Source organism: Miniopterus natalensis, chromosome 4 (assembly GCF_054644295.1).
Source record: "Miniopterus natalensis isolate mMinNat1 chromosome 4, mMinNat1.hap1, whole genome shotgun sequence".
NCBI lineage: Eukaryota > Metazoa > Chordata > Mammalia > Chiroptera > Miniopteridae > Miniopterus > Miniopterus natalensis.
In genome coordinates, this window is record NC_142084.1 from 69,818,446 (window position 1) to 69,844,252 (window position 25,807).

At 53.0% G+C, this 25,807-nt stretch overlaps 2 protein-coding genes and 2 non-coding genes across 10 annotated transcripts; all 4 read left to right on the forward strand.

The window, feature by feature from the left end:
- Positions 1-1,001: 1,001 nt before the first annotated feature.
- On the forward strand, positions 1,002-4,440 carry TRIR (telomerase RNA component interacting RNase). Of its 2 annotated transcripts, XM_016218609.2 has the most exons (3): positions 1,002-1,340; positions 3,627-3,704; positions 4,006-4,440. In XM_016218609.2, the coding sequence occupies exons 1-3, from the start codon at positions 1,002-1,004 to the stop codon at positions 4,111-4,113; spliced, it is 525 nt and encodes a 174-aa protein (XP_016074095.1). In that variant the 3' UTR covers positions 4,114-4,440. The 2 variants fall into 2 exon arrangements, with proteins under 2 accessions (XP_016074095.1, XP_087672159.1); XM_087816033.1 differs by lacking the exon at positions 4,006-4,440 and having other exon boundaries at positions 1,002-1,317; positions 3,627-3,703.
- A 4,467-nt stretch (positions 4,441-8,907) lies between these two features.
- Positions 8,908-24,389, forward strand: TNPO2 (transportin 2). Of its 6 annotated transcripts, none has more exons than XM_016218626.2 (25): positions 8,908-9,090; positions 10,541-10,652; positions 11,802-11,877; positions 11,961-12,110; positions 13,881-13,987; positions 14,070-14,203; positions 14,284-14,365; positions 14,440-14,562; positions 14,666-14,784; positions 15,590-15,650; positions 15,748-15,913; positions 16,124-16,276; positions 17,987-18,212; positions 18,418-18,589; positions 19,048-19,134; positions 19,213-19,320; positions 19,407-19,565; positions 20,037-20,124; positions 20,308-20,406; positions 20,962-21,057; positions 21,406-21,511; positions 21,777-21,876; positions 21,956-22,030; positions 22,142-22,269; positions 22,349-24,389. In XM_016218626.2, exons 2-24 carry the CDS (start codon positions 10,554-10,556, stop codon positions 22,247-22,249), a joined length of 2,694 nt encoding a protein of 897 aa, XP_016074112.1. In that variant the 5' UTR covers positions 8,908-9,090; positions 10,541-10,553; the 3' UTR covers positions 22,250-22,269; positions 22,349-24,389. The 6 variants fall into 6 exon arrangements, with proteins under 6 accessions (XP_016074112.1, XP_087672897.1, XP_016074110.1 ...); XM_087816771.1 differs by having other exon boundaries at positions 21,436-21,511; positions 22,142-22,243; XM_016218624.2 differs by having other exon boundaries at positions 14,678-14,784.
- On the forward strand, positions 18,269-18,337 carry LOC148093359 (small nucleolar RNA SNORD41). The gene has a single exon (XR_015714477.1). It is a non-coding gene; the product is annotated as a small nucleolar RNA SNORD41 (small nucleolar RNA).
- On the forward strand, positions 20,166-20,240 carry LOC148093360 (small nucleolar RNA ZL2). Its single transcript, XR_015714490.1, has one exon. It is a non-coding gene; the product is annotated as a small nucleolar RNA ZL2 (small nucleolar RNA).
- Positions 24,390-25,807: the final 1,418 nt, after the last annotated feature.

The window sequence follows — 25,807 nt, forward strand, 5'->3', positions numbered from 1 at the left end:
TCAGTTGGTTGCGCCTCGTCCCATGCACCAAAAGGTCGCCGGTTCCATTCCCAGTTACGGTACATGCCCGGGTTGCGGGCTCTATCCCTGGTTGGGGGGTGGGGTGGCAGGAGGCAACTGATCACATCGATGTTTCTCACTCTCCTTTTTCTCTAAAATAATTTTAAAAACATTTAAAAAATTTAAATTGATTTTTAGAGCGAGAGAAACGGAGAGGGAGAAACATCGAAACAACGATCGGCTGCCTCCTGCCACCCCCGTACGGGGGATCCAGCCCACAACCCGGGCATGTGCCCTGACCGGGAATCCAACCGACAACCTTTCCAAGTGCACGGGACGACGCTCAACCAACTGAGCCATACCGGCCAGAATTTGGCGGGCACCCTTGATTCTAAGCTGGGGGACTCCACAGTTTAGCAGTCCTACCTGCTTCGAGTATATTAGCCCATAAAATAATACCCTGATTCTCATGGGGACCCCAGCTCCACGGAACTAGCTGTGAACGCATTCTCAAATGAGAGCTCCATCCCAGAGTCAGGTAACCAACCCAGAACACCCTCATTTCTCCTCCGAAGATCCAGGCTAGATATGCTCTCTAGACCTAGTTAGGGACCTATGTTCCAAGGTGTCAGTTGAGCACACAGCCACAAAAGGAATCCCTCTCCTCACTGAGATTATCTTTGGTGCCAAGAGGGGATTCTAGTCACTGGAAGCTATGCGCCCCCAGTCCCAAGCGGGAACCTCACTCCGGAGAGCCAGCTACACCATGTCTCTGTAACGCCCGCTCAAGTCTAGCTGGACATAAAAGTCTGCGGAGCGAAGGACTCGCTCCAGTTTTAACCCCTTCTTCGCCCCGCCCCTCAGGTCCCCCCTTCACTGCGGACGCTACCGGGCCAGACCTCTCTTCCCGGCATGCATTGCCCGGGATCTGACTAGTCTGGCGCCTAGCGCGGGGCCGGAACGGCCTTCCCGGAGTCCTTTGCGCGGCACCTGGTGACAAAATGGCTGCCCGAGGGAGACGGGCGGAGCCTCCGGGCCGGGAGGCGCCGGGCCCTGCGGCGGGCAGCGGAAGCGGGAGCCGATGGGCTGAGTCGGGGCCCGGGACTTCGCCCGAGAGCGGGGACGAGGAAATGTCGAGTCCAGTGTCGGGCGGCGTGAACTTGTTCGCCAACGACGGCAGCTTCCTCGAACTGTTCAAGCGGAAGATGGAGGAGGAGCAGCGGCAGCGGCAGGAGGAGCCTCCTCCGGGCCCGCCGCGACCCGACCAGCCAGCTACCGCTGCTGCAGCGGGTCCCGGGGATCCGAAGAGGAAGGGCGGCCCGGGCCCCACGCTCAGCTTCGTAAGGAGCCGCGGGGGTGGGGGCGGGCGCCAGGGCCTTCCTTGGCAGGGGGAATTGGGCCCGAGAAAGGGAATCGGGATCCAGGTCCACCCTCCAACCTTGATGAGGGTTACATTCAGGTCATTCGCTGAAGTTGCGGAACCTGGATTCCCGACGAAAGAGGTTTGGGGGCGAAGGTAGGGACCCTGTAGCCTGCTCGCGAGAACCGGGAGCCGGGGATAGGGAAACCAGAATACCAGGATTCCTGTTTAAGTGGTACCGTAACTACGGATACTGGGACCATCTACCGCTATTCGGAAGGGGAGCAAATTCAAATCTGGAGTCTAAGATATGTGGATTAGAGACTCAGACCACTTACTGTGTGACCTTAGGAAATTTGCTTGGCTTCCCTGAGTCTCATCCAGTGTCGGTTTATGGAGCACCTTACCTTGTGCTGGGCGTTGTACTAGGTGTTGGATATGCCCTGGTGACGTGACAGACAAGATCACTGCTTTCCTGGAGCGTCTGGGACGACCTACCTTCATTTTTTTGTATTTGGAAAAATGGACATCACCTCATCTTTTGATGTGATGAGAATTCAGTGAGGCTATCCTGGAAAAGGCTTTAGCATGGGGCCTGTCTGATAGAAAGGGTTAAACCAGTTCTCTTTTAATTGTTTTAAATTAAAAAATTTTTCTTATTAGAGAGGAAGGAGTTGAGAGAGCGAGAGAGAGAGAGATTGACTTATTATTCTATTTATTTGTGCCATCATTGGTTGATTCTTGTATGTGCCCTGACCCGGGGTTGAACCTGCAATCTTGGCGTGTGGAGTTGGTGCAGTAACCAACTGAGCTACCCAGCCATGGCCAGTTGTTCTCAATTGGGGATGATCTTTCCATTTAGCAAAATCTGGAGACATTTTTGGTTGTCAGAACTGGGGGAGGAGGTGCCACAGGCATCTGACTAGAGACCAGGATGTTGCTCAACGTTCTACAAATGCACAGGACAGCCCTCCTCACACCCCCAGTTTCCCAACAAAGAATGATCCAGCTCCAAAAGTCATTAGTGCGAGATTGAGAAACTTTGGGATAAATAAATGTCATTTATATTGCTTGCTTGCTCAGAGCTTGCTTTGTCTCTGGTGTTGAGATTAAGCCCCTGCCATGTGGAGAAAAAAGTGAGAATAAAGGACTGGGAGTCAAGTTTCTTCACCAAAAATGGGTTTGACTAGTCCCAGCAGGGCAGGTCACTTAATGCCTGATTGATGGGTGGAGATGGGATGATGCCTTTCAAGCCTGTTGCAGCCCATAGGGCACAGGAAATGGGGAAAGATGGCGGACCAGGACAAGAGTCCAGAGTGAGGCTTCTGTTTGAGGAAGGGAAAGTGTTAGGAGCTGGGTTGGTGTGAGAATTGTGTGGAAGCTGAGTGCCCCTCCTTGAGTGGGAGTAGCAGGAGTCACTGCCTTTTTCATTTGTTCACTGAAGGGCTGTTGTGGGAGCATCCTCAAAGAGGCCAGGCCAGATTAGGTCCAGGGGACACAGTGTTGCTTGGTGGTTAAGAATGCTGCTCTGTGACTTCAACCCACTTGACCCTGAATTCAGCTCCATTATTTGCTGCCAGCATAACCTAGGGTATAGGCCTCTCCTCAAAGATGTTTCCTCATGTATAAAATTGGAATGGTTGTATCTGTGAAAGTGAAAGGAGATGGTACATGCAAAGCACTTGGCACTGGGCTTGGCATACAGTAAGTGCTTAATAAAAGGAGCTGTTGCCTGGCCAGGTGTGGCTCAGCAGTTGAGCATCGACCTAGGATTCAGGAGATCGAGGGTAGATTCCCGGTCAGGGCACATGCCTGGATTGTGGGCTTCATCCCCAGTCAGGGGCATGCAGAAGACAGTCGATCAATGACTCTCTCATTGTTGACGTTTCTGTCTCCCTCTCTCTAAAATCAATAAAGATATATTAAAAAAATAAAAGGAGCTGTTGCTGCCTGCATGGTCACTGCTAGGGGAGGGTGAGGCTTCAGCATGGAGACTGAGGACAGAGCCTGTCCCCACTGATGTGGGGGTTCTCCCTGGGAGGACAGCCTGGGGGCCCAGGACTGCCTGGGCATCATGGGCCCAGGGCAGGCGCTAAGAGTCGCGTGTGCTCCTCTCTGATTGCTGCGCAGGTTGGCCGGCTGGCGGAGCTGGGCGCGGCGTCGGGACGGGCCACCGGGCCGGGCTAGGAAGGTGTAGTGGGCCTCAGCGCCGCCAAGGGCGGGCCCGACTCCTGTAACCGTTGCAGTCTTCTGTCCCTTCACCCAGGTGGGCAAGCGCAGAGGCGGGAACAAACTAGCCCTCAAGACGGGAATAGTAGCCAAGAAGCAGAAGACGGAGGATGAGGTGAGCAGGCCAGGTTTGGAAGCTACCCACGTGGCCTTTCCTTAACTACCTCAGCACCTGGCTAACCAGCCCTGTCCCTCCCTGTTTAGCATATGGGCCTTGGATGGGGTGGGGGGCGGAGGGCTTTCAATAAGGTCCCCAGATAACTTGACTCTGAATGTCTTTACCTGAAACCCAGGACCTCTGGGATGGTGACACTGGGGTGGGCCAGGTGTCTCAGGACAGTCGTGACCCTGGTTCCTGGCCTCCGTGGTATCCCCTTCCCAACCTCTTGTGTGTGCCCCTGCCTCCCTCCTCACAGGTATTAACAAGTAAAGGTGACGCATGGGCCAAGTACATGGCAGAAGTGAAAAAATACAAAGCCCACCAGTGCGGTGATGATGATAAGACTCGGCCCCTGGTGAAATGACCCCCTTCCCCCGCCTGCCCACGGCCTGGGACTCTCTGCGATGTACATAACTATTTAATGCGGTGGCAGCAGCGGCAGCCTTTCCCCCCAAGGACTTAAACACAGAAGGAAACCGAGATGCTTCCCGCAGCTGCGGATGATCCTCCAGGACTCTTTTTTACCTTGAGCACTTGCCTCCTGCGACTTCATACAACAGTGGTTTACTGTCCCCTCTCTTTCCACCTCCTTGCTCTCTCTGGCTCTTTCTGTCTTCCTCGTCTTACCCTCCCCTTCTTCCTCCCCTTAGCCATCACTTCTGGGAAGTAAAGAACTCGACTTAGTGCTGGAGCTGTGTGCTTGGTTTGCCTTCTTTGCTTCTTCCAACCTAAAGCCTCCCTTGCTGCACTCACCAAAGCCGGGATCTGGCCTGGTGAGGGGAACTTGGGGTGTGTGGGGAGGATGGGGGCATGCCTGGTCGGTAGGCCTGGACTCTTTCCCCAATACCCATTTCCCCCCGACACCTGACTGGACCTCCCACTGTTGCACCTAATGTTCAGGGTCTCTTCACAGTCCCATTTGGCTGGACCAGAGCTGTTACTCAACAGACACTAAGCACCTACTGTGTACCTGGGCTTGGCCCTGGGGCCACAGCTTTGAACAGAACAGACCACACTCACTCCCTGCCCTTGTGGAAGGAAACAGACAAAAGGGAAGCCATTTGGGAGGTGAAGAAGTACTGGGTAGAGGCTGGGCGAAGGTGTATGTTTTCATTGACATCTGATTAGGGACCTGAGGGAGGTGAGGAAATGAGCTCCAGGTGGAGGGAATAGCCAGCATAAAGACAGGTGGAAGAGTGCCTCATCCTTATGGGGAGCTTTGAGGGGGCCCATATGACGAGCAAGGTGAGTGAGGAGGATGAGTGGATTACATACAGAACCTTGTGTGTTACGGTGGAAACTTGGGACTTTATTCTTATTAGAAGAAACCTTTGGGGGGTTTGAGCTAAGTGTGTTTTATATTAACAGGATCTACCTGGCCGAAGTAGGGCTGGGGTGGAACCTGGGAGACAGAGAGGCTGGGTCATGATCAGGGGAGCAGAGGTAATGGGCTCTTGGCAGTGCAGGAAGTGAGGAGGGCTAGGATCTGGATTTCAGGGAAGCTGCTCTGTTCTTCCAGCTACTTGCAGTTCTTCCAGGGAGGCTGGCTGTATATATGATCAGGAGAAGGAGCACATAGGAAAAGGAACATAGGAGAAGGAGCACATGGGCTTGTTGGGGGACAGGGTGTCCTAAAGGAAGTCTGACTCCCCTAGTGCCCCTCTAATGCTCCTTGTCCTGTGCTCTCCTGATGGAGCTGGAATGCTTTAAGATGCCTTTGCCTTCCAACCTCTTCTCAAACCTAATAGACCTGGGGTCCCTGATATGGCCCTACCTCTCAGGCCTTCCCAGGCTCAAATGCTGAGCAGCTCAGCACTCCAGCCTATCCCATGGCTAGGTTCCTGTACCCCTTCCATCAGGGGAGGACCAGAACTTGGAGGATCATGGTGGTCACTGGGACCTATGGAGGCAGAGGGAGGAAGGACAGGCAGCTGTGGTCCTTCCTAGGAGAGGGCAGAGGTGGCACCTTGCTGGCTTCAGTCTGTCAGAATCCAGCCTATGAGGGTTGAGGTGGAGCACCAGAACAGACAAAACTGTCCTAGTGGAGCTAACATTCTAGTTGGGGGAAACAGACAAAACAAAACCAGGACACATCAGATGGTTATACATTCTAAGGGGGGGGGAAGCATGAAAGGGACTGAGATGAGAGTGGAAGAGATGGCCTGCCTCCCGGAGAAGGTGGCATTTATCCCAAGTTCTGAAGGTGAGACCAGCAGTGAAGAGTCTGGAAGTATTCCAGGTGGAAGGAACAGTAGGTACAAGGACCTCAAGCTGAAACCATGCCTGACTTGAAGAGGAGGGAGCAAGCCAGCTTTGGAACAGGAGACGTACCCCTCTCATTTCTTGCTAATACACAGTAAAGTCTGGTTTATTTTCCACATTGGCCCAAAGTGCTGTTCTTCCTATTTTGGGGATGCTGAGCTGACCCAGGTGTGACTTTAGCCTTGGGGAAAGGGTATGGGGGGAGGGGAGATATCCAATAGAGCTACCTCTACCTCCTCCTCCCTCAAAGCCACCAGCAGTGGTTGGATCTTTAAAAAGAAACACGTGGGAGAAGTAGGTCGCCCCTGCAGCAGCTCAGCTTCTATTCTGGAGTGTCAAGAGGCAGGAGGAGCTGAAGGAGTCCTGGCACACCCCTTTATGGTGCTCACCAGCTCTGACCTGGGGAAAGTGAAGAGGGAGGAAAATTTCAGGTTTTGGTGAGTCAGTTTGGCTTCAAACTATTCTGATGCCTGTTAGCTGTTTGATCTTGGGTAAGTCACTTAGCTTTTCTGTAGTTCAGATTCTTCATCTATAAGACTGGTAAAATGCAGAACCATTTCTAGAGTCAGGTTCTAATGTTCATCTAGTCAATGGTAACTCTGACATTTTAAGCAGCTGTAGTTGCTTTTCTGGGTGTGAAGCAACTGGCTTGTGTTTGGTGGTCGTGTTTGAGAACTGCTGACCTTTAAACACCTGTGCAGTGTGTTGAGACGCTCAGGCAGAGAGGCTATTGTAAAGTGATAGGCGTTTCTCTGCCATCTCAGAAGTGATAGGCGTTTCTCTGCCATCTCAGATTCATGCTTGGGCATCTGCTCCTTAAGTTTCTTTTTTGCCCTAGAGCTTCTAGATGAAGTAAGTTTGCAGTGCACATGGCTGTTGTGGGAATTACATTTGGAAACCACCTGACAGGCAATAGTAGGTGCTTAAGAAATGGGGGTGGGGGTGAGGAGTCCCGACACAGTACTCAAATCCACCAGGTGGGGAGAATAAACAATAGTACTGTGGACCCTACAGGTAGCAGGGGCCACTTTATTCTGCCCCATCCCCTCTCTCCCGAGGCTTGCGCAGAGTCGCTGGAAACTTTACGTGTTAAAAGGGAGGTGAACCCTAACAAATTCTCTCCTGAGTTTCTTAACTCGCTCCCCATCTACCCTTATCTGGGGCAACCCCCAGGCCTGAGCAGAAAACTCCCACTGTTCGTACCCCCTCCGGAAACCTACACACCTAGTGCCAGTCCCCCAACCCCACTCCTCCTTCTGCTTAACGCTCACCTCCAGGGCTCTACAGATCCCCAGTTGTTGAGTCTCAACCAGAGCCCGTAAGCCCTCGGTGGCAGGAGGTAATTTGTAGTTCCAGAGATGCGCCAGCGCGAGTGAAGGCCATTGCGCATGCGTGGGCAGCGGTTTTCTGCAAGTCTCTCTCAAACTGGGTATCTGTCCCCCTTAGCCCGCTGAGGTGGGAATCCAGGCAGCTTCTTTAGGGAATCCGACTGTCTGATGGAACTAGGCGCCAGCTGACCCTTCCCAAGCCAGTAGTGGCAAGGGAGGTCTTAGGTACCTGTTTTTCATGAATGAACGGAGCGGGGACTGACTTTGCCAACAAAGTGGGCTGAGAAACCTGTCCCTTTCCTCCAGGCTGGGGCAAAAATTGACCTTGTGCCTTTCCCGAGGCCAAAAACTCAGGCCAGGGCTGGATTTTCCTTTGGGATTAGAGCACTAATTGATTCAGTAAAGTCAGTAAATATTGGTTTAGGGAGGGGCTGAATACAGTGAAAGAACAGTCTAGATGCCACGTTATAAAAGAACAATTTTGGTGATACTTAATTTAGATTATTTCTAACCCAGCAAATTGTATGTATTTTTATATCCATTTGACAAGTGGGGAAACTAAGGCTCTGAGTGGCAGGTTGCCCACCTTGTTATCAGTGAGGTCAGGAGGGAAAACTGGTCCTCCAGGGTCTCCAGTTCCTTCCTACTCTTAAGAGGAAGAGGGCCCCACTTTGTCCTCCGACAGCACAAAGATCACAAAAATGTCTTTCTTATGACCCAGCCCTTGCCTAAATTTCCTGGGCTGTTCCACTTCATTCAGCTTCGGGTGGGGAAAGGGACTAGGCCGTTTTGCTACGGCGTTTATTTTATTAGTTCATTTCATTAAATTTTTTATATCCTTGTTTTTTTCATATCCCTGTAAAAATTGTTAAACTGGAATTTAAGCTGGAAAATATATAACGTAAAATATGGCAGAGGCTTCTGTAGGAACTCATCCAGTCTCAGGCATTACCTTTGTCTGGCTTTTTTTGTCTGGGGTTTAAAGTCCACCCCTGGCTATTCCCTCTACTCTCCTTGAGCACACAGGCTGTACTTCTACCAAGTACCCTCTGGATGGGGGTAGGGAGGCACTGTTCAATTCTTCTTCTTATTTTAATATATCTTTATTGACTTCGGAGAGAAGAAGGGAAGGGAGAGGGAGAAAGAGCGATAGAAACACAAATGATGAGAGAGTCATTGACCGGCTGCCTCCTGCACGCGGCGCACTGGGGATCAGCCCATAACCGGGCATGTGCCCTGACCGGAAATCGAATCTCCATCTCCTGGATCATAGGTCGGTGCTCAACCGCTGAGCGACGCCCGCCGGGCACACTTCAATTCTTAGAGGAAGGGATGACAAAGGCGCAGCTGGCTCTAGCCAAAGGGCTCTGGTGTCTGACACCTCAAAAGTTCCTACGCTCCCCCAAACTCTGCTCCCAGCAAGTAGCTTCCGCGTCAGAGCCGCTGAGAAAAACGAGACGCTGGGAGGACCGGCGGGCCAGAGAGGCCCTAATTATTTGGTCACGTGACCCGACCTCGGCGGGGCCTGGGTCTCCAGGATGCAAGGCCACGTGCAACGGCTATTTCTTCCGATTGGCTTGGCTGGGCCAATTTGAACGGCGTACGGAAGCCGCCGCGGCTCACGAGGGCCGCGTTTTTTCTGTTTGTGTCTTTTTTCTTTTTTTTAAATTCTCTCTATTTGGCTCCCTCCTTCCGTGCGAGTCTCACGAGAAGCTGCAGCACAAGGCGCCGCCGCTGCTGCCTCTGGTCGGGTACGTGGGCCTCACCCGGAACCGGACCTGCTCGGCCGGCTTGCGTTGACCCCCCGTCTGGGTCCGTGCCTGTGTCGCGTGCGACCCAGGCGTCAGGGCCGCGCCTGACGCGGAAAGGCCGATAACCTGGTTGGGCCCGATTCTCGAGCAGCGAGAACGGGTTGGGGGGGAGGGGGCAACCGAGCCGGGCTTAGTGGGTGGGGCCTCGGAGCCCGGTGAGCTCTCGGTGCAGTGAGAATCCGGCCAGTGGGGCGCCTGGGGTCGGGCTGGAGGGGATCTGATTGGGGGACGTCGCCAGTATCCGGTGTGTGAGGGGTGGGTGGGTGCTGTTTCGGCAGGGATAGGTTGGGTCTGGTTGGGAGAGGCCGCATTGAAAACTTGGGGGCCCTTGTTGGGCTCTGATAGGGAAGGTTGTCAGACTTCTGCTTGGAGGGCTTTTCTGGGTGTGACTGCAGGGCGTCTCTGGGATCCGTTGGGGGTAGTGCCTCGGGGCGAGGGGGGGAGTGTTTGGCCAGACCTAACTGGGGGGAAGTCGCCGAGATCCGACGAAGGGGGTTTCCGGCTCGAGGTGTTGGGGGCTTGGCCAAACTTGATTGGGGGAAGCAGCGGAGATTCGTCAGCAGGAGATAGTGCTGACTGGGGCGGAGGGCGGGAATGGGGGAAGGCTTGCCCAGACCTGATTGGGGAAAGGGATAGAGACTTACCTGTCCAGGAGGCTTCTGTCGCAGGGTGGGCGTACTTTACTGGCTCTCTTTCCGAGAGGCAATGTGGGCCTGTCTTCGGGCCTGGTTAAGGGGAATCGCTCGTCTAGCTAGGCCTGAAAGGGGGGAGTCTGTATTCGGCTGAGTTTGGAGGGCCGGATTAGGGGAGGCGGTCGGGATCATGAAGATCGGAGCACCTTGAGATGGTGCACCTAGGGAAGCTCAGGGACCAGACCAGGGCAGAGGAGACATTAAGATGTGGCGAAGCTTGAGGACTCGATTTCGGGAGAAGGATCTTCGGGGACCGTTCCTGCACCTGGGAGACCACGGGGGCTGGAGGTTATCGAGGTCTGGGGTAGGGTACCTGGATGGAGAAGTGGCTGGGCCCTCGCCTGGTGGCTGCGAGGGACACACAAATCTTAGGGCCCGCAGGCAGGGGCTAACCTGGGAATAAGGCTCTGCTGGCCGGATGAGAATCCACTGGGCCCAGCCACTGCCTCCCATGGCCCATTTCCACATCTCGCCGGTTCTCCCATGCGCGCTACTGCTCCACTGTGAATGGTGCAGCTGGTGGGGACCGACCCCACACTTGGGTTAGCTGAATTGGCGCCCCCGCCTGCCCACCGAGGGCACCCCTGTGATTACACTTTCGTTCCCAACCTTTGGGGGGCGGGGGGGTGGGGTGTCTCAGCCGGTTCTCACACCTAGCCCTCAGGACCTAGCTCTGACCCTAGCCCCTATCCCTGCAGCTTGCCTTGCATCATGGACTGGCAGCCAGACGAGCAGGGTCTGCAGCAGGTCTTACAGCTGCTCAAAGACTCCCAGTCACCCAATACAGCTACTCAGCGAATTGTGCAGGATGTATCCTTCTGGGCTTGGGGGAACCGGCAGATGTCTGCATTCCCTGAAGGCCACAGAGGATGGGGCCCACCCCCTCATCCCCAGACTCTCTATGCTGTGGTTAGAAGCTGGCCTTGGCAGAGAATTAAGGATTAGAATTTTTGGGTCCCATTCCCAGAAGAAATGTGACTGGCAGGAGGATGGCACCTCTAGTTGGAACTCAACGTTTGTTTAGGTTCATGGTTAAAATTTTTGTTTCAATTGGTTGTTTAAAATACTGTAAGTTTAACTTTTAAAATACTTAAACCATTGACAAATTTCACTTGAAAACGTGGATCTCCCCTTCCTTTTTTTATTCCTTTTTTTTTTTTTTTTTTTTTTGGTTAATCCTCACTTGAGGACATTTTTTCTTTTCTTTTTTTTTAAAATATATCTTTATTGATTTCAGAGAGAGGAAGGGAGAAAGAGAGAGAGATAGAAACATCAATGACGAGAGTCATTGATCGGCTGCAGCCCGCAACCCCGGGCATGTGCCCTGACCGGGAATCAAACCTCAATCTCGTGGATCCTAGGTCAATGCTCAACCGCTGAGCCACGCCTGGCTGGGCGAGGATATTTTTTCCATTGATTTTTAGAGAGCGTGAAAGAGGAGGGAAGCAGGGGGGTTGAGAGAGAGAGAAACATCTATGTCAGAGACACATCAATTGTTTGCCTCCCACACACCCCGACTGGGGTGGGGATCGAACCTGCAACCCAGGTATATGCTCTTGACCACGAATCAAACCCATGACCTCAGCTGGTGCTCTAACCACTGAGCAACACAGGCCAGGGCTCGGATTCCTTTTTTAAGAAGAGCAGGCAACATTAGACTGCTGGTAAGCAGAGCTGAGTGGAAGCTGCCACCTTCAGACAGAGCCTGGTCTGCTAATCCTCTCCTGCTCTGGCCAGGTCTTCAAGAGGGGTGGGGAGCTCAGGCATGCTCCCCTACCTCCTGGATGAATTTGAGGTGCCTGAAATGCTGCATTGTTCTGGGCATGGGGATTGACAGGTGGGATCCCAGGAGCTGGCTGCCTGGTTCCAGAGGTCAGAGGTACTGTTAGCTATATGGCAGTAAGGGGGGCCCCACCTGGGGAAGGCCCTTGTCTCCCAAGTGCCTTAACAACCTGACAGAAACTCAAACAATTGAACCAGTTTCCAGACTTCAACAACTACCTGATCTTTGTCCTGACCAGACTCAAGTCGGAAGGTATGATACTCTTGATGCCCCTCCACTCAGCTAGACTTCACTGTCTCCCCTATGGTCCCCTGAGCCTCAGCCCTCTTCCCCAGATGAGCCGACTCGCTCTCTCAGTGGCCTCATCCTCAAGAACAATGTGAAGGCACATTACCAGAGCTTTCCACCACCTGTGGCTGACTTCATCAAACAGGAGTGTCTCAACAACATTGGTGATGCCTCCTCGCTCATCCGAGCCACTATAGGTAAGGGGGGGTGGGCAGCAGGAGTCAGCCTCTGATGACACCCTGAGCCCTTACTCTCAGCCAGGAAGCATCTCAAAATGTTAAGGGTATTGATTCACCATGGATGGTAGAACTATTACTATTGCCGTTTTGCAGATGAGGAAACTGAGGCACAGAGAGGTTAAGAGACTTGCCTGGTAAGTAGCAGAGCTCAGAAGTGACCAATGCAGATTCATGCTCTGAACCACTCCCTCCTGAAACAGCCATTCTTGCTTCTGAGGCAGTCATTCAGTGTCTAGAATTTTGTGTTCGGCTCTGAGGGTTTAGCAGATTAAAATCAGAGCTCCCTGCCCTTGTGGAGCTTTGCGTCATTGAAGAGTTAACTTTGCATTGGAGACTTTCTGATTCCTGGAAGGCTGCTTGAGAGAGTTAACAGAAGGATAACCAGAATTATCCAGCAGTTTATCTTAAGCCTTTTTACTATTGATAAACACCAACCCTCCTATTTGTTACTGACTTACATTTCCCCCCAGCTTTATTGAGATTAATTGACATATAATGACGTACATTTTTTTCTTTAAAATCTTTGTCAACTCTTAAAACTTGCTTTTAAAAGGATGTTGTATGTAACTATTTTAAGTGAAAAGACAGATGTGCTTGCCCTAAAGGGAAGGTAGTCTTAAAATGTAATAAAGACAGAAAAATAGTGTTAAATTTGAGATAGATGCTGTGGCCTACCACAAGGGATGATCTTGGAGCCTGCTGCTTTGTTAAGAGACCCTTAGCCCCAACAGTACCCCCCCTCTGATGCCAGCAAAAAGATCTGGACTTACCAGACTCATTTCGGGTGTCAGGCTCTACTCTGAGTACCTGAGTTAAGTCACTGAAGTTTCCCAGGAGCTCTAGTAGGCTGATGGTCTTTGCCTTCATTGAGGCACAGAAAGGTTAGGTGATGTGGCTAACATCACACAGACAGGAATGGAACTGGGACTGCATTCACAGTCTACCTCAGGGAGTACCTTTCTTAGCAGACCTGTGAGCCTGGGTCATCTGGAGTGTTGGCACTGGCAGATTCTTCCCCTAGGAAAGACTGCCACCTTCTGGCTTTGAATATTATCTCTGCACTGACGTCACACACATTCAGCCAAGCTGCCAGACCCCTGTACTGCCCTCATACTTCTGTTGCCTACTGTAGGCTGTACTTGGGTTTCCAGTAAGCAGTACAAGCTCTTAAGAGGCCATGTGGCCCTGCTCTACCTGCTCCGTGCCCTTTCCCAGCCCTTACCTCCTCCTGCTCAGGCCCACTGGCTTCTTACCCATCTATAATCTCTCCAGGCCTGCCCCTGCCTCCAGGCCTTGGCTCCTGCCATTCCCTCTGCCTGGGATGCTCTTTACCCAGGGACCTGGGTGCTCCTCCCTCGTTTCCTTCAGGTATTTGCTCAGATATCAAGATGTCACCTGGAGAAAGCTCTGGACACCCAATTTTAAGTTGCTACCCTCATCCTCAGCCCTTGTTAGCCATCTTCTCTATTTCCCCCTTTAACTCTTGACATATAGCCTCCCAGTCTTTTTCAGGTTTATGTCAGCTCCTAAGGGCAGGGACTTTGTATTTAGTTCTCTGTTGCATCTCAGGACCTGGAACAGAGCTGACTTAAAGTAAGGCTCAGAGGATCTCAAAAGGGGTGTGTAGGGCTCACAGGGAGAGCATCCTAAGAGTGGCAGGGAGCACCAGGGTGCTGAGCAAGCCCACCTGCACCTAGCCTGAGGCAGCGTCCTTTCCTGGCCGCCCAGGCATTCTCATCACCACCATCGCTTCCAAGGGTGAGCTGCAGATGTGGCCTGAGCTGCTTCCCCAGCTGTGCAACCTGCTCAACTCAGAGGATTACAACACATGTGAGGTAGGCCACAAGCCATGGCTTGCCCAGGTGGAAACTGGGACTGGATCTGGACCCACACCCACGTATGCTCCTCCTTACTCAGGGAGCCTTTGGAGCCTTGCAGAAGATCTGTGAAGACTCATCCGAGCTCCTGGATAGCGATGCCCTCAACAGGCCCCTCAACATCATGATCCCCAAGTTCCTGCAGTTTTTCAAGCACTGCAGCCCCAAGATTCGGTGGGTGCAGCTCCCCAGGGGTTTGCAGGGGGCCTGGAGCAGGCAGGGCGGGGGTGACTCACATGCCCACTCCCTGCCAGGTCCCATGCCATTGCCTGCGTGAACCAGTTCATCATGGACCGGGCCCAGGCGCTGATGGACAATATTGACACTTTCATTGAGGTGGGCTGCCAGGCTGGGGGTGAGCAGGGTGAGGGCCATGGTCCCTGCTGTGGCTGACCCTACCTTCCCTGCAGCACCTGTTTGCCCTGGCTGTGGATGATGACCCTGAGGTGCGGAAGAATGTGTGCCGGGCCCTGGTGATGCTGTTGGAAGTGCGAATTGACAGGCTCATTCCCCACATGCATAGCATTATCCAGGTGTGCACACCTAGGCCGACCTGTGCGGGTGCTGTGGGGCTAGGGGCACAGCGGGATCCACCCTTAGCTAGGCAGGACCTTCAGCTTTTCTCACCTGCCCCAGTACATGCTGCAGAGGACCCAGGATCATGATGAGAACGTGGCCCTTGAAGCCTGCGAGTTCTGGCTGACGCTGGCCGAGCAGCCCATCTGCAAGGACGTCCTGGCCTCCCATCTGGTCCAGTGAGTACCTTTCCTATCCGTTGTCCCACCCCAGCCTCCACCTCTTCTGTTTCTTTTCTATGCCTGTATACATTTTTCAAGTGGTATGAATGTAGCTTGAATGACTTAAAAATTAGGTAAGTTATAGGTGGAATAAATGAGAAGTCAGGAGAGGCTTCAGCATAGTTGGGTCCAGGTGCTCAAAGGATGTGAAAGACATCTGTCTAGTCTCAGATCTACTTCCTTTGCATTGGCTTTGTTCTCAGGCATGACCTTCCTTCATGGTTGTGAGCTTTACAGCTTAGGAACCTCTGAAAAAAAAAATCCCTTTTGACCAGTATCTCCAGTAAGAATCCTAGGGCCAGCTTGGACCACTCACCTATGCCCAAGTCAGTGAAGATTCTAATCAAAGTTTCCAATCACAAGATACATGGGTACCAGCTGAGGGGGTTGGCTGCCCTGCTCATTTGCTCCCTAACTTGGCCCCATCCCAGGGAAGTTCCTGGTGACTGGGCCACATGTCCCTGCCTTATGGTGTGCTAAGGATCAGTTCTAAGCTTCTCAGTGTATTTAGAGGTGGCCAGGTCTGGGTCAAGAGCCTTCCTGTGAAGTCAGCAGTGATGTCAGTTCTGTCCCTGTCACAGTGGCTCAGATTAGGTTGGGGTAGCTCCCACTAAGGGAAATGAATAAATGCAGGGCCAGCAGAGTCAGTATGCATTGTACAGTCAGCCCTAGACATTCCCTTCTGTACCTCTACTTCCCTCTTGCCCAGGCTTTGAGCCCCCAGAGGGCCCTGCCTCCCAATGAATAGCCTCTCTCCCAACAGGTTGATCCCCATCCTGGTGAATGGGATGAAGTACTCAGAAATCGACATTATCCTGCTCAAGGTCAGCTGGACTGATCACAGGGCACAGGCAGATGGGTGAGGGTGGGGGCGTTGGGGCTGGGGCCCTTGTGGTGCTTAGTGGTTTTCCTGGCCCACAGGGGGACGTGGAAGAAGATGAGGCAGTCCCTGACAGTGAGCAGGATATTAAGCCGCGCTTCCACAAGTCGCGCACTGTGACACTGCCCCATGAGGCTGAGAGGCCCGACGGTTCTGAGGATGCTGAGGATGATGATGATGACGATGCTTTATCTGACTGGAATCTAAGTGTGTGGTCTAGGCAGGGTGGGGTGGGGTGGGGTGGTGGGTATGGGGCACCCAGCCCTGGGCTCCCTCTTGGGAGGTGAGGAGAAGCTTACTCGGAGCAGATGGTGAAGATGTTAATCATGATCTCTGATCTGGGGGTATGGTCGAGGAGGCCCAGCCTGATGGTCTTCCCTGAACCTGCCCCCCCCCCAATTTCCCTTCCTGCCCCAGGGAAGTGCTCAGCAGCTGCACTGGATGTCTTGGCCAATGTCTTTCGGGAGGAACTACTGCCCCACCTCCTCCCCCTGCTCAAGGGCCTCCTCTTTCACCCCGAGTGGGTGGTCAAGGAGTCGGGAATCTTAGTGCTGGGCGCCATTGCTGAGGGTGAGTGCCCTGCCATCTGGCTGTGTCTGACTTCTGACCCTTGTGCTAACATGAGACTGGGGCTGCCCCAGGTGGTGGGGCTGCCTAGGGGTGGGGGGTGGGGTGGACATCATCCCTGAGTTCTCTCCAGAGGCCTGCTTAGCCCCTCTAGATAGCTCTGGGATTTGAATCTTCCCCTTAGCCTATGAGCCTAAAAGGAACCCCAAACCTTGAAATGCAAAACCCCTCCTTAATTCTCATGGATGTGCAATTCTATGAGGTTGTAAGCATAATTATAGCTACAATAATAACATTCACTTCTGCAATGCTTGTCCCATGGTAAGCAGCCTGTTCCTATGAACTCAGCACCACCTGATGAGATGGGATTCATAGATGGGGAAACTAAGGTACAGAGGGATGTACACTACCTCCCCAGTTACCCAGGGTACAGCTGGGCCTCAAACCTGCTCCCTGGCTGCGGGGCTGACCTGCTAGAATGAGCTGTGTGCAGTGGTGGTGGTTCTCGAAACTTCACATGGTGTGCTGTTACTGATGGTGGCTTTTGGACGCCCTTTGTCCTGATGGAGTGTACAGCTTAAATGACCAGAGGGCTTTGCAAGTCTGTTAGGGGCATCACTTGTGACCTTAGCATCCAGGCCTGTCCTAAAAAATAAAAAGTTCAGAAGCCCTCACCCTGGAGAGCTTTCAAAATTATCTAAAGAGAGATTTCCTCACATAAGTGTAGTATAGCTTATGTTAATACATGTACATGTATTAGTAGAGTACATTAGGTTTTCTACATATTCATGGGAAAAGACCTAGAGGAACTGACCCTAACCAGTAAAAACGGATCACATGTCTTAGATTATTAGGGGGTGTACTCTAATTAAAAGACATGCTCATGGATTTAAAAAAAAAAGAAGAAAAAAAAGATGAAAAATAGAGAAAGAAATATCACATTGAGGAAAAGTTTCAAAAGAAAACTTTGTGGTCACTGCTACCCACAAAGCCTGAGTGAGTGTGCAGCCCAGTCACCTGAATTAATGAGTGACCGTGTTGGGGTGGAGCTAATGGCAAAGAAAGGTTCACTCTGATGTGGCTTCCCCTCCTGACCCTACCTTTCACTGGCTCTATGACTCTGAAACAGTTATGTATTTATTTAAAAAATTTTTTGTTATTGATTTTAGAGAGAGGAAGCAAAAGAGAAACATTGATTTGTCATTCCACTTATTTATGCATTCATTGGTTGATTTTTTTTGTTGGTGTTAATCCTCACCTAAGGATATTTGAGTGGAAGGGAGGGAGGGCGGGGGGGGGGGAGAAAGAGAGAGACATTCATGTGAGAGACACATTGATTGGTTGCCTCTTGCACTGGGGTTGGGGATTGAACCTACAACCCAGGTATGTGCCCTTGACTGGGAATTGAACCAGTGACCCTTTGGTGTGCGGGCTGATGCTCTAACCACTGACCCACACCGGCCAGGGCCACTGGTTGATTCTTGAATGTGGCCTTTGGTTGATTCTTGTATGTATCAGATTTGGAACCTGTAACCTTGGCATATTGGAATACTGCTCTAACCAACTGAGCTACCCGACCAGGGCCCTGAGCCAGTTATTTAACATCTGAGCTTTAGTTCCCCATCTATTAGGTTCTGGCTGATCCTGTCCCCTAAAGGGTGGGTGTGGCTGGGCTCAGCTGAACTCAGGCTTGCCCCTGTGCCGTCCTTATAGGTTGTATGCAGGGCATGGTGCCCTACCTTCCTGAGCTGATCCCTCACCTCATCCAGTGCCTGTCGGACAAGAAGGCCCTGGTTCGTTCCATTGCTTGCTGGACACTGAGCCGCTATGCCCACTGGGTGGTCAGCCAGCCACCTGACATGCACCTCAAGCCTCTGATGACAGAACTACTTAAGCGCATTCTGGATGGCAACAAGAGGGTGCAGGAGGCAGCCTGCAGGTGACCCCCAACCCCAGGCCCCACAGTCCTCAACCCCTGTGCTGCTGGCTGCCTTTCGGGAAGTGATGACACTCATTATCCCTGATATCCTCTGATTTCTAACGTATTCGTACTGGCTGATCCCGAATGCCCCCTCCTGACTCTACCTGCCCATGGCCTAGCCCCCACCTGTGGATGCTCACTGAGCCTTTTTCCCCATTTCCAGTGCCTTTGCCACTCTGGAGGAGGAGGCCTGCACGGAGCTGGTGCCCTACCTCAGCTATATCCTGGACACTCTTGTCTTTGCCTTTGGCAAGTACCAGCATAAGAACCTGCTCATCCTCTATGATGCCATTGGCACCCTGGCTGACTCTGTGGGCCATCACCTCAACCAGCCGGTGAGACCCCACAGCAGCTCCCTCCTCCCGATCCCTTCCTCCCCTCCGGCATCCAGTGACCTGGCGGCGACCCCGTGTCGCACGCCAGGGACATGGCCATGACCTCAACAGGCAGACAGACAGACCTGGCCTCTGCCCTCGCCCTGCTCCCAGTCTAGTGGGGGAGACAGACAGTTATGAGACAGTGTGGTAAGTGCTGTGCTGGGGGAGCTCAGGGGCCTGTGGGAACCAGGAGGCTGACACAGGCTCCTGAAGGGGAAGGAGTGGGTAGGGTGGGGCTTGGGATGGGTGAGAAGAGCCTGGTGGTCTGGCTGGATGGCTACGCCCTGCAGGACCCCATGAGCCACAACGAGAAGCCCAGGCCTCAATGCTCAGGCGATGGATGCTTATGAGTCACAGGGAGCCCTGTTGGTTGCCACCTCTGCCCAGAGAGCCCCAACTTCCTGCTCCCCCTCTAGGAATACATCCAGAAACTGATGCCTCCGCTCATCCAGAAGTGGAATGAACTCAAGGATGAAGACAAGGACCTCTTTCCTCTGCTGGAGGTGGGTGGGCTCCAGGCTCCCTCCCGCAGTCTTGCCCCACCCCACCTAAATTCACCTCTCCTGCCTTCCTTCCACCAGTGTCTGTCATCAGTGGCCACTGCCCTGCAGAGTGGCTTCCTGCCCTACTGCGAGCCTGTCTACCAGCGCTGTGTCACCCTAGTGCAGAAGACATTGGCCCAAGCCATGGTGAGCACCCACCTGCCCGCTCCTCTGTTGTTGCCCCAGCCCTGGCCTACCATCCTCACCTTCCTGCCCACCCCAACTGTGCCCAGATGTATACCCAGCACCCTGAGCAGTACGAGGCCCCTGACAAGGACTTCATGATCGTGGCGCTAGACCTGCTCAGCGGCCTGGCTGAAGGCCTGGGTGGCCATGTGGAGCAGCTGGTGGCCCGCAGCAACATTATGACACTGCTCTTCCAGTGCATGCAGGTGGGTGAGCACCCTTCACAGAATCTCACAGTGATGACACCCAGCAGCCTGTGTGAGCCACCCTGGGGGGTCAGGGTCCCCAAGGACATCAGGGAAAGGGGGCCTGTAAAAAACTTTTAATTATTTTAAAAGGGGATTCGAATAAGACATGAGAAAAACCTCAGTTTCAAGCCAACAATGTAGAAAATTTAAAAGTACAAAATAGGAAATGTGAAAGCACAGCCCATGTATCAGCAATTACATGTGCTCTCTCCTTCTGTAGCAGTGCCCTGAGCAAGGCACTTGTTTACATGGCCCAAGTCCTGATGTACATAGGGGGCCCATAGCCTTGGTGCTGGGGAGTGGAAGGGTCAGGCTATGCTCCATGGACTGCTCCCCTAGCTGAGCTGTGCTGGGCTGAGGGATTAGTTGGGACTCCAGCCTGTTGGAGGAAGGGAAGCCCTGCCATGCTGACCCTGCTCTGACCCCCAGGACTCGATGCCCGAAGTCCGGCAGAGCTCCTTTGCCCTCCTGGGAGACCTCACCAAAGCCTGCTTCATCCATGTCAAGCCCTGTATTGGTATGACACCCATCTCATCCTTACCTTACAACCCCAGCCCTGGCCTCAAGTGATGGAGCAATGATCAGGGAGGACTGTGACCGAACTGGGATGTATTCGTACTGTCTGATGGGGCCTGCCTGGCCAGGTCCGGGAACTCACCCTGGTGGGTCCTCCTGCTCAATACCCGTTTCTCCCCACCAGCTGAGTTCATGCCCATCCTGGGCACCAACTTGAACCCTGAGTTCATCTCTGTCTGCAACAATGCCACCTGGGCCATTGGCGAGATCTGCATGCAGATGGGTGAGTGCCCTGCAGGTGGGCAGGTCCTGTCCCTCCCCATTGGTCTGTTCCTGGCCTGGAGCCTAGCTCTGAGTGACAGGTATCCTTGAGAGGGTTCTGGTGCTCCTTAAGAAAGGCTCCCATGGGCCAAGGGCAAGAGGGAACCTCTGAGCATTTTCACCAGAGATGTGCCGAATGGCTGAAAGGGCATCTGTGATTGGCTTCTGCAAAGAGGCAGGACAGGAGTCCTGTTCTAATTGGACTGTTTGCCACCCCCTAACCCAAATGCAGTTGACTGCAAGGCCAGCTGGGATTGGTAGGGAGACTGGCAGCTTCCGCCCTCTCCCCACAGGGAAGCTGGGTCATCTGGCCTCACTTTGGTGTTCAGTGGTGACTCTAGGGAAGCTTCTGGTGTTTAGAGGGTGTGGGTCTGCCTATGGGTCCTGGCCTGGGAACCAGCTGAAGAAGGTTTTTTGCTCCCTCACTGGATGTAATTGACCAGTGTCTTGATGCAACTGGGGTGGTTGGCATGAGTGGCATGGGCTGTGTGTGGCTCTTGACTGTCTGGTCCCCCAGGGGCAGAGATGCAGCCCTATGTGCAGATGGTCCTCAACAACCTGGTGGAGATCATTAACCGGCCCAACACACCCAAGACGCTGCTGGAAAATACAGGTGGGCGCCAGGTCTGGGCTGCTGTGCCCCCTTGATATCAGGGGTAATGAGTGTTATCACTTGCCGGAAGGCAGCCAGCAGCACAGTGGGTGAGGAGGTGGGCTTCTTGTCTGGGAGTGTAGTTAAATGGCCTTAGGAAAGAAACAGGGAAGGTATCTTGAAGGACCTGGAAAGGGTTCCGGGAGGTGAGGCAAGAAAGATAATGCTGGCCTCGGGGGAAGACCCAGGCTGGGCCAAGCTCTGGGGCCCTGGTGTCTGGAGCTATTCCCTTGGGGCCCGTGGGGCGGGGCTGGTGCCTGGTGCCAGAGGCCCCGCCATGTACCGTCCCGGGGCCGCTCGGGGTTGCAGGTCGCCTGACGAGTCCCTCTGCCATTCCAGCCATCACCATTGGCCGCCTGGGCTACGTGTGCCCACAGGAGGTGGCACCCATGCTGCAGCAGTTCATCCGGCCTTGGTGTGTGCTCACCTGTGTGGGGCCTACTGTAGGGTGTGCAGGGCAGCAGAGTGGGTGGGACAGGCCCAACTTGGTCCCTTGCCTGTGCCCGCCCAGCCCTGCCTACCCTCAGATGCATGCCCAGCCCCATCACCCACTAACCCCCTGCTTCCTTCTTGCCCCATTAGACATATAGCCCACCCCAGCCCCTCCACCCACTACTCCTATGGATGCCCCTCCTGCCCCAGCCCTGCTGGCTGATTCCCCCTGCTCACCTTCCCCACAGGTGCACATCCCTCAGGAACATCAGGGACAATGAGGAGAAGGACTCAGCCTTCCGAGGCATCTGCATGATGATAGGCGTCAACCCTGGGGGCGTTGTGCAGGTTGGGGCGACTGGGCTCTGAGGGAAGGCACTGGGGCTGGGTTTGGGCGGCCCCTCACATGGGATCTGTCACATTTCAGGACTTTATTTTCTTCTGCGATGCTGTAGCCTCCTGGGTGAGCCCAAAGGATGACCTTCGGGACATGTTTTATAAGGTGAGGCTCTCACTTTGCCCTGATGTAGTCCCAGGACACGGCAGGGGGAGATTCTGAGGGGAGAGGCTGAGTTCATCTGCTCTGTTCTGGGTGCCCTTCCTGGACCCCTAGATTCTCCATGGCTTCAAAGACCAAGTTGGGGAGGAAAACTGGCAGCAGTTCTCAGAGCAGTTCCCGCCGCTGCTCAAGGAGAGGTTGGCTGCCTTTTACGGGGTCTAGAGGAGCATTGAGACTGCCAGGTGAGGAGGCTTCATGTAGGGGGCTGTGCTGTCATCTGGGCTGAGGGAGCACAGGCCCTGATCCTTCCTCTCCCTGCAGGTTTCTGTCTGCGTCGTCATCAGAAGAGTGGCTGGGGAGCACACTGCGTCCAGAAGTTGCCGTGCCCTGGTCCAGGGGGGTTAGGGAGGAATGAGTGGGACCCAAATCCAGATGCCTTTCCTGCCCATCTACCTGCCATGCCTGGCCTGTGTGGCAGGCCATTGGTGGGCAGGTGGGTGGGGCCTCCACACTCATCCTACAAATGGGAGGGGGGTGGGACTTCTTGGCAGTAAGGGCCCCTTTCTCTAAGTGGGGTCACCTCAGGCAGCCCACTTGGGCCAGCCATATGGGAGGGAAGAATCAACATAACTGACTGAATCCAACTTAGGATGAGGCGGGGGAAAGCAGGCGGGGAGGGGGTTCCCTGTAGAGATGTGTACACTCACACGTACACACGTGGCCGCACACATGTGCAGACACTGCAGCCAGCTAGGCTGGGCCAGCTGCCCCTCCATTTCCCGGACTGCATGGAGACAGTAGAATTAGTGAACTCCTGAGTTAACCCATAAGGCCTTCCATGTAACCTGCATCTAGAATTTAAGAAGCTTCTGCCGTTTTACCAGAATTGACGATGATTGGGGAGGGCTGGGTGGGTTGGGGTCCTCCCGTGGGAACCCAGGGCGGGGTAAGAGGATGGCCACATTAGGGCTGCTGTGTCAGCACACACATATTTGGACCTACTCAGCACACTTCCTGCCAGCTCTATGGCAGCCTCAGCCACTGTGTCCCCCTCCTTGTCCCATCCCAGCCAGAAGAGTGGGGACTGCTGGAATGGCTAGGGTTGGCCAGAGGTCTCCCTTTTTCCCTCCCTTGTGCTCCAGTGACTTTTGAAGACACTGGGCTGGGGCTTTTTTCTGGAAGAGAGTTGCGGGTGGCCAGAGCTGCTGAGACCTACCCCCGGCCTCTCTCCATAAGCATGTCCATTTCAAGAGCAGTATGTTTCTCTGTGCTTCTGAGAGCCCTCCCCAAGTTCCAGGCTCAAGTTTTTAAAATGAGGGCTGGGGCATTTTTAATTGATGCTGATGGGATGAAGGCTTATGCTTTGCCAGCAAAAAGGAATGCAAAGGCTTGGAGGAGTGGTGCCCTCCCCCTTGAGGACCTGAGACTTCTTGTTCATCACTGTTCACAGTTGCCCCAAGACCCAACCAGATTGGGGCAGTGATTCTAGGGATCCTTCTGGGATTGGTCAGGGGTGTAGTCACAGTGGAAGAGGCTTCCCTAGAGCCAGAGGGAATGTGGTTCTGAGTTGGCCTAAAAATGAAGCTGGGCCCTGCAGCCTCCCTAATATTTTTTCTCCTTCCCTGCTTTTTACTTCTTTGGGGGCCCCTTTTGGGGTTTTGGGGGGGTTGACTAGATTCCTGCATCCTGGGGTCTGCTCCATCCATCCCACTGGGTTCTTGGACCCTACCCCCATCATAGTCCTGTGTCTTCTCAGACAAGATCAGGCCCTGCCTCTATTCCAAGGGGTACTTGGTGCACATTCCATAAACTCAGCTGGTTCCCCCTCCCCACCTTGAAACTCCAGCAGGTCTCTGGAAGCCATTTGTAAAAAAGAAAAAAGAAAAAAAATTTTTTTAATACCATTTAATTTTCTGGTAATTCCAGTTCTTTGGAGCATCCTCTGCTGGATCTTGGGGTGTGTGCGTTGGATTGGCTGTCTGATGGGTTTGGAAACTCTTCCACCCAGGATGGGGGTCTCCAATCACCTTCAGGGAAGTGGGAGTCTGGTTCATTGTCTTTTTTTTTTTAATGAAAATTATTTAATTTTTTAATTTATTTTTGGTTGATTTTTGCACAACGAAGTTGTAGCTTCTCAACCTTCTCCCCTGCCCAGGGCTGTGGACCCTGATTGGCCTTGATCCGCAGTCCCGCTTGTTCCCACGTCCCTCCTTCCCCTTCACCCTCTTCCTCCTGCGGGCTCCAGGGTCTGTCCATTTGTTACCGTGCTGTGCTGGGGATTGGCGCCAAGGTGGCGTGAGATTCCACTTGTGTAGAACTTTGTTGAGTAAAGATCAGTTTCTTGTGAAACCCTTGGTCTCCAGCTGGCCTCCTGTGTCCTTGTCTTTGGCAATAGAGATGTTGAGGGGAGCTTGGAAGCTTTAAAATGGGGGTACACAAGTCTGGCCAGCGAGGCTCAGCGGTTGAGCATAGACCTATGATCCAGGAGATTGTGGTTCAATTTCTGGTTAGGGCACATGCCTGGGTTTTGGGCTTGCTCCCCAGTGGGGGGTTGTGCAGGAGGCACCCAATTAATGACTCATCAGTGATGTTTCTATCTCTTTTCCTCTCCCTTCTTCTCTCTGAAATCAATAAAGATACATATATTTTTAAATGGGGGTACACGGGACTCAGGAGGTAATTGGGGGAGTGAGGAAGGAAATAAAAAATAACCAGGCACAATTGTTGGGACCCCAAGCCTGTTTTCTTCCCTGTAGAATGGTTAAGGTGCAGATTAAATGTGGTAACATACACGTGGAGTGCATTCTCTCAGCCTTAATTACAGCTCACTAAACATCCTGAGCTCACTAAAGGGGAACCATTAGTGTTATACCCTAAGTTCAAGATCCCCACCTGCCTCAGACTAAACCTTGTGGCAAGGGGCAAAGCCTTGCAGCACTCATCTTTGACTGACTTCCACAACCGGATCTCTGGGCATGTTATGCAAAATGCTGAGGTCCCAGAACACTTCAGCATATTGTTGTGGAGTCCAAAGAAATAACCCAGAGGACTGGCTGTGAAAGACATGGGTTTATTAGGACTTACATGCACACAGGTGGCAGCCAACCAGTGAAGTAGAACCGCTAAGTAGTATCAGCCTGTGGATGGGCCGCACCAGGGGCGGCTCACAGGTGCTATTGTTTTGCTGCCCCTCAGACTTTCCCAGCGCAAGGTTTTATAGAGTACAGAAAACAGAAAAAGGGGGCATGCAGGGGGATGGGGACATGCCTGTCTGAGATCAAAACACTAGCTGTTTACATTCCAGGCTCACATCTAAAAGCAGTTTCTCTTTGGTCTTTCTTAAACCGAGTTGCTGGCCAGGTTCCCAAGGTCTCACAGTCCACTTACGGAGGGCCTTCACTATATTTCCCACAGGGTGGGCGGGGGAGTTGGAACATGGGGAGGGGCTCATGTTCCCACTTACCATACAGCATGTTAGTAAAATATCAGCATCAATTACTGAGGCAAATGAGAAATTGATCAGCTCTGGGGATGCACAAGCCTCAGTGTGGCATCAACCTGGGAAAAACGCTGACATATCCAACATTCATTCAAATGTGTACATTTCAGTGAGAGGAAATAGAATATAAACAAGGAAGCAGTGATATGTCCCATAGAGAAAAATACAGCGGGGAGAGGAGAGAACATCGGGGAAGATGGCCACAGTCTTACAGTAGGTACTCTGGGAAGATAACGTTTGAGCAAAGAGCCTTGTGGATATGAGTCAGGCGGATGATACAA

Coding starts and splice junctions, on each gene's coding strand:
- TRIR (XM_016218609.2), top strand. CDS start 1,002: ATGGCTGCCCGAGGGAGACGGGCGGAGCCTCCGGGCCGGGAGGCGCCG. Junction 1,341..3,626: donor CGGGCCCCACGCTCAGCTTC/GTAAGGAGCCGC, acceptor CCCTTCACCCAG/GTGGGCAAGCGCAGAGGCGG. Junction 3,705..4,005: donor AGCAGAAGACGGAGGATGAG/GTGAGCAGGCCA, acceptor CCCTCCTCACAG/GTATTAACAAGTAAAGGTGA.
- TNPO2 (XM_087816771.1), top strand. CDS start 10,554: ATGGACTGGCAGCCAGACGAGCAGGGTCTGCAGCAGGTCTTACAGCTG. Junction 14,785..15,589: donor CTGGCCTCCCATCTGGTCCA/GTGAGTACCTTT, acceptor CTCTCCCAACAG/GTTGATCCCCATCCTGGTGA. Junction 19,566..20,036: donor TGCTCTTCCAGTGCATGCAG/GTGGGTGAGCAC, acceptor TCTGACCCCCAG/GACTCGATGCCCGAAGTCCG.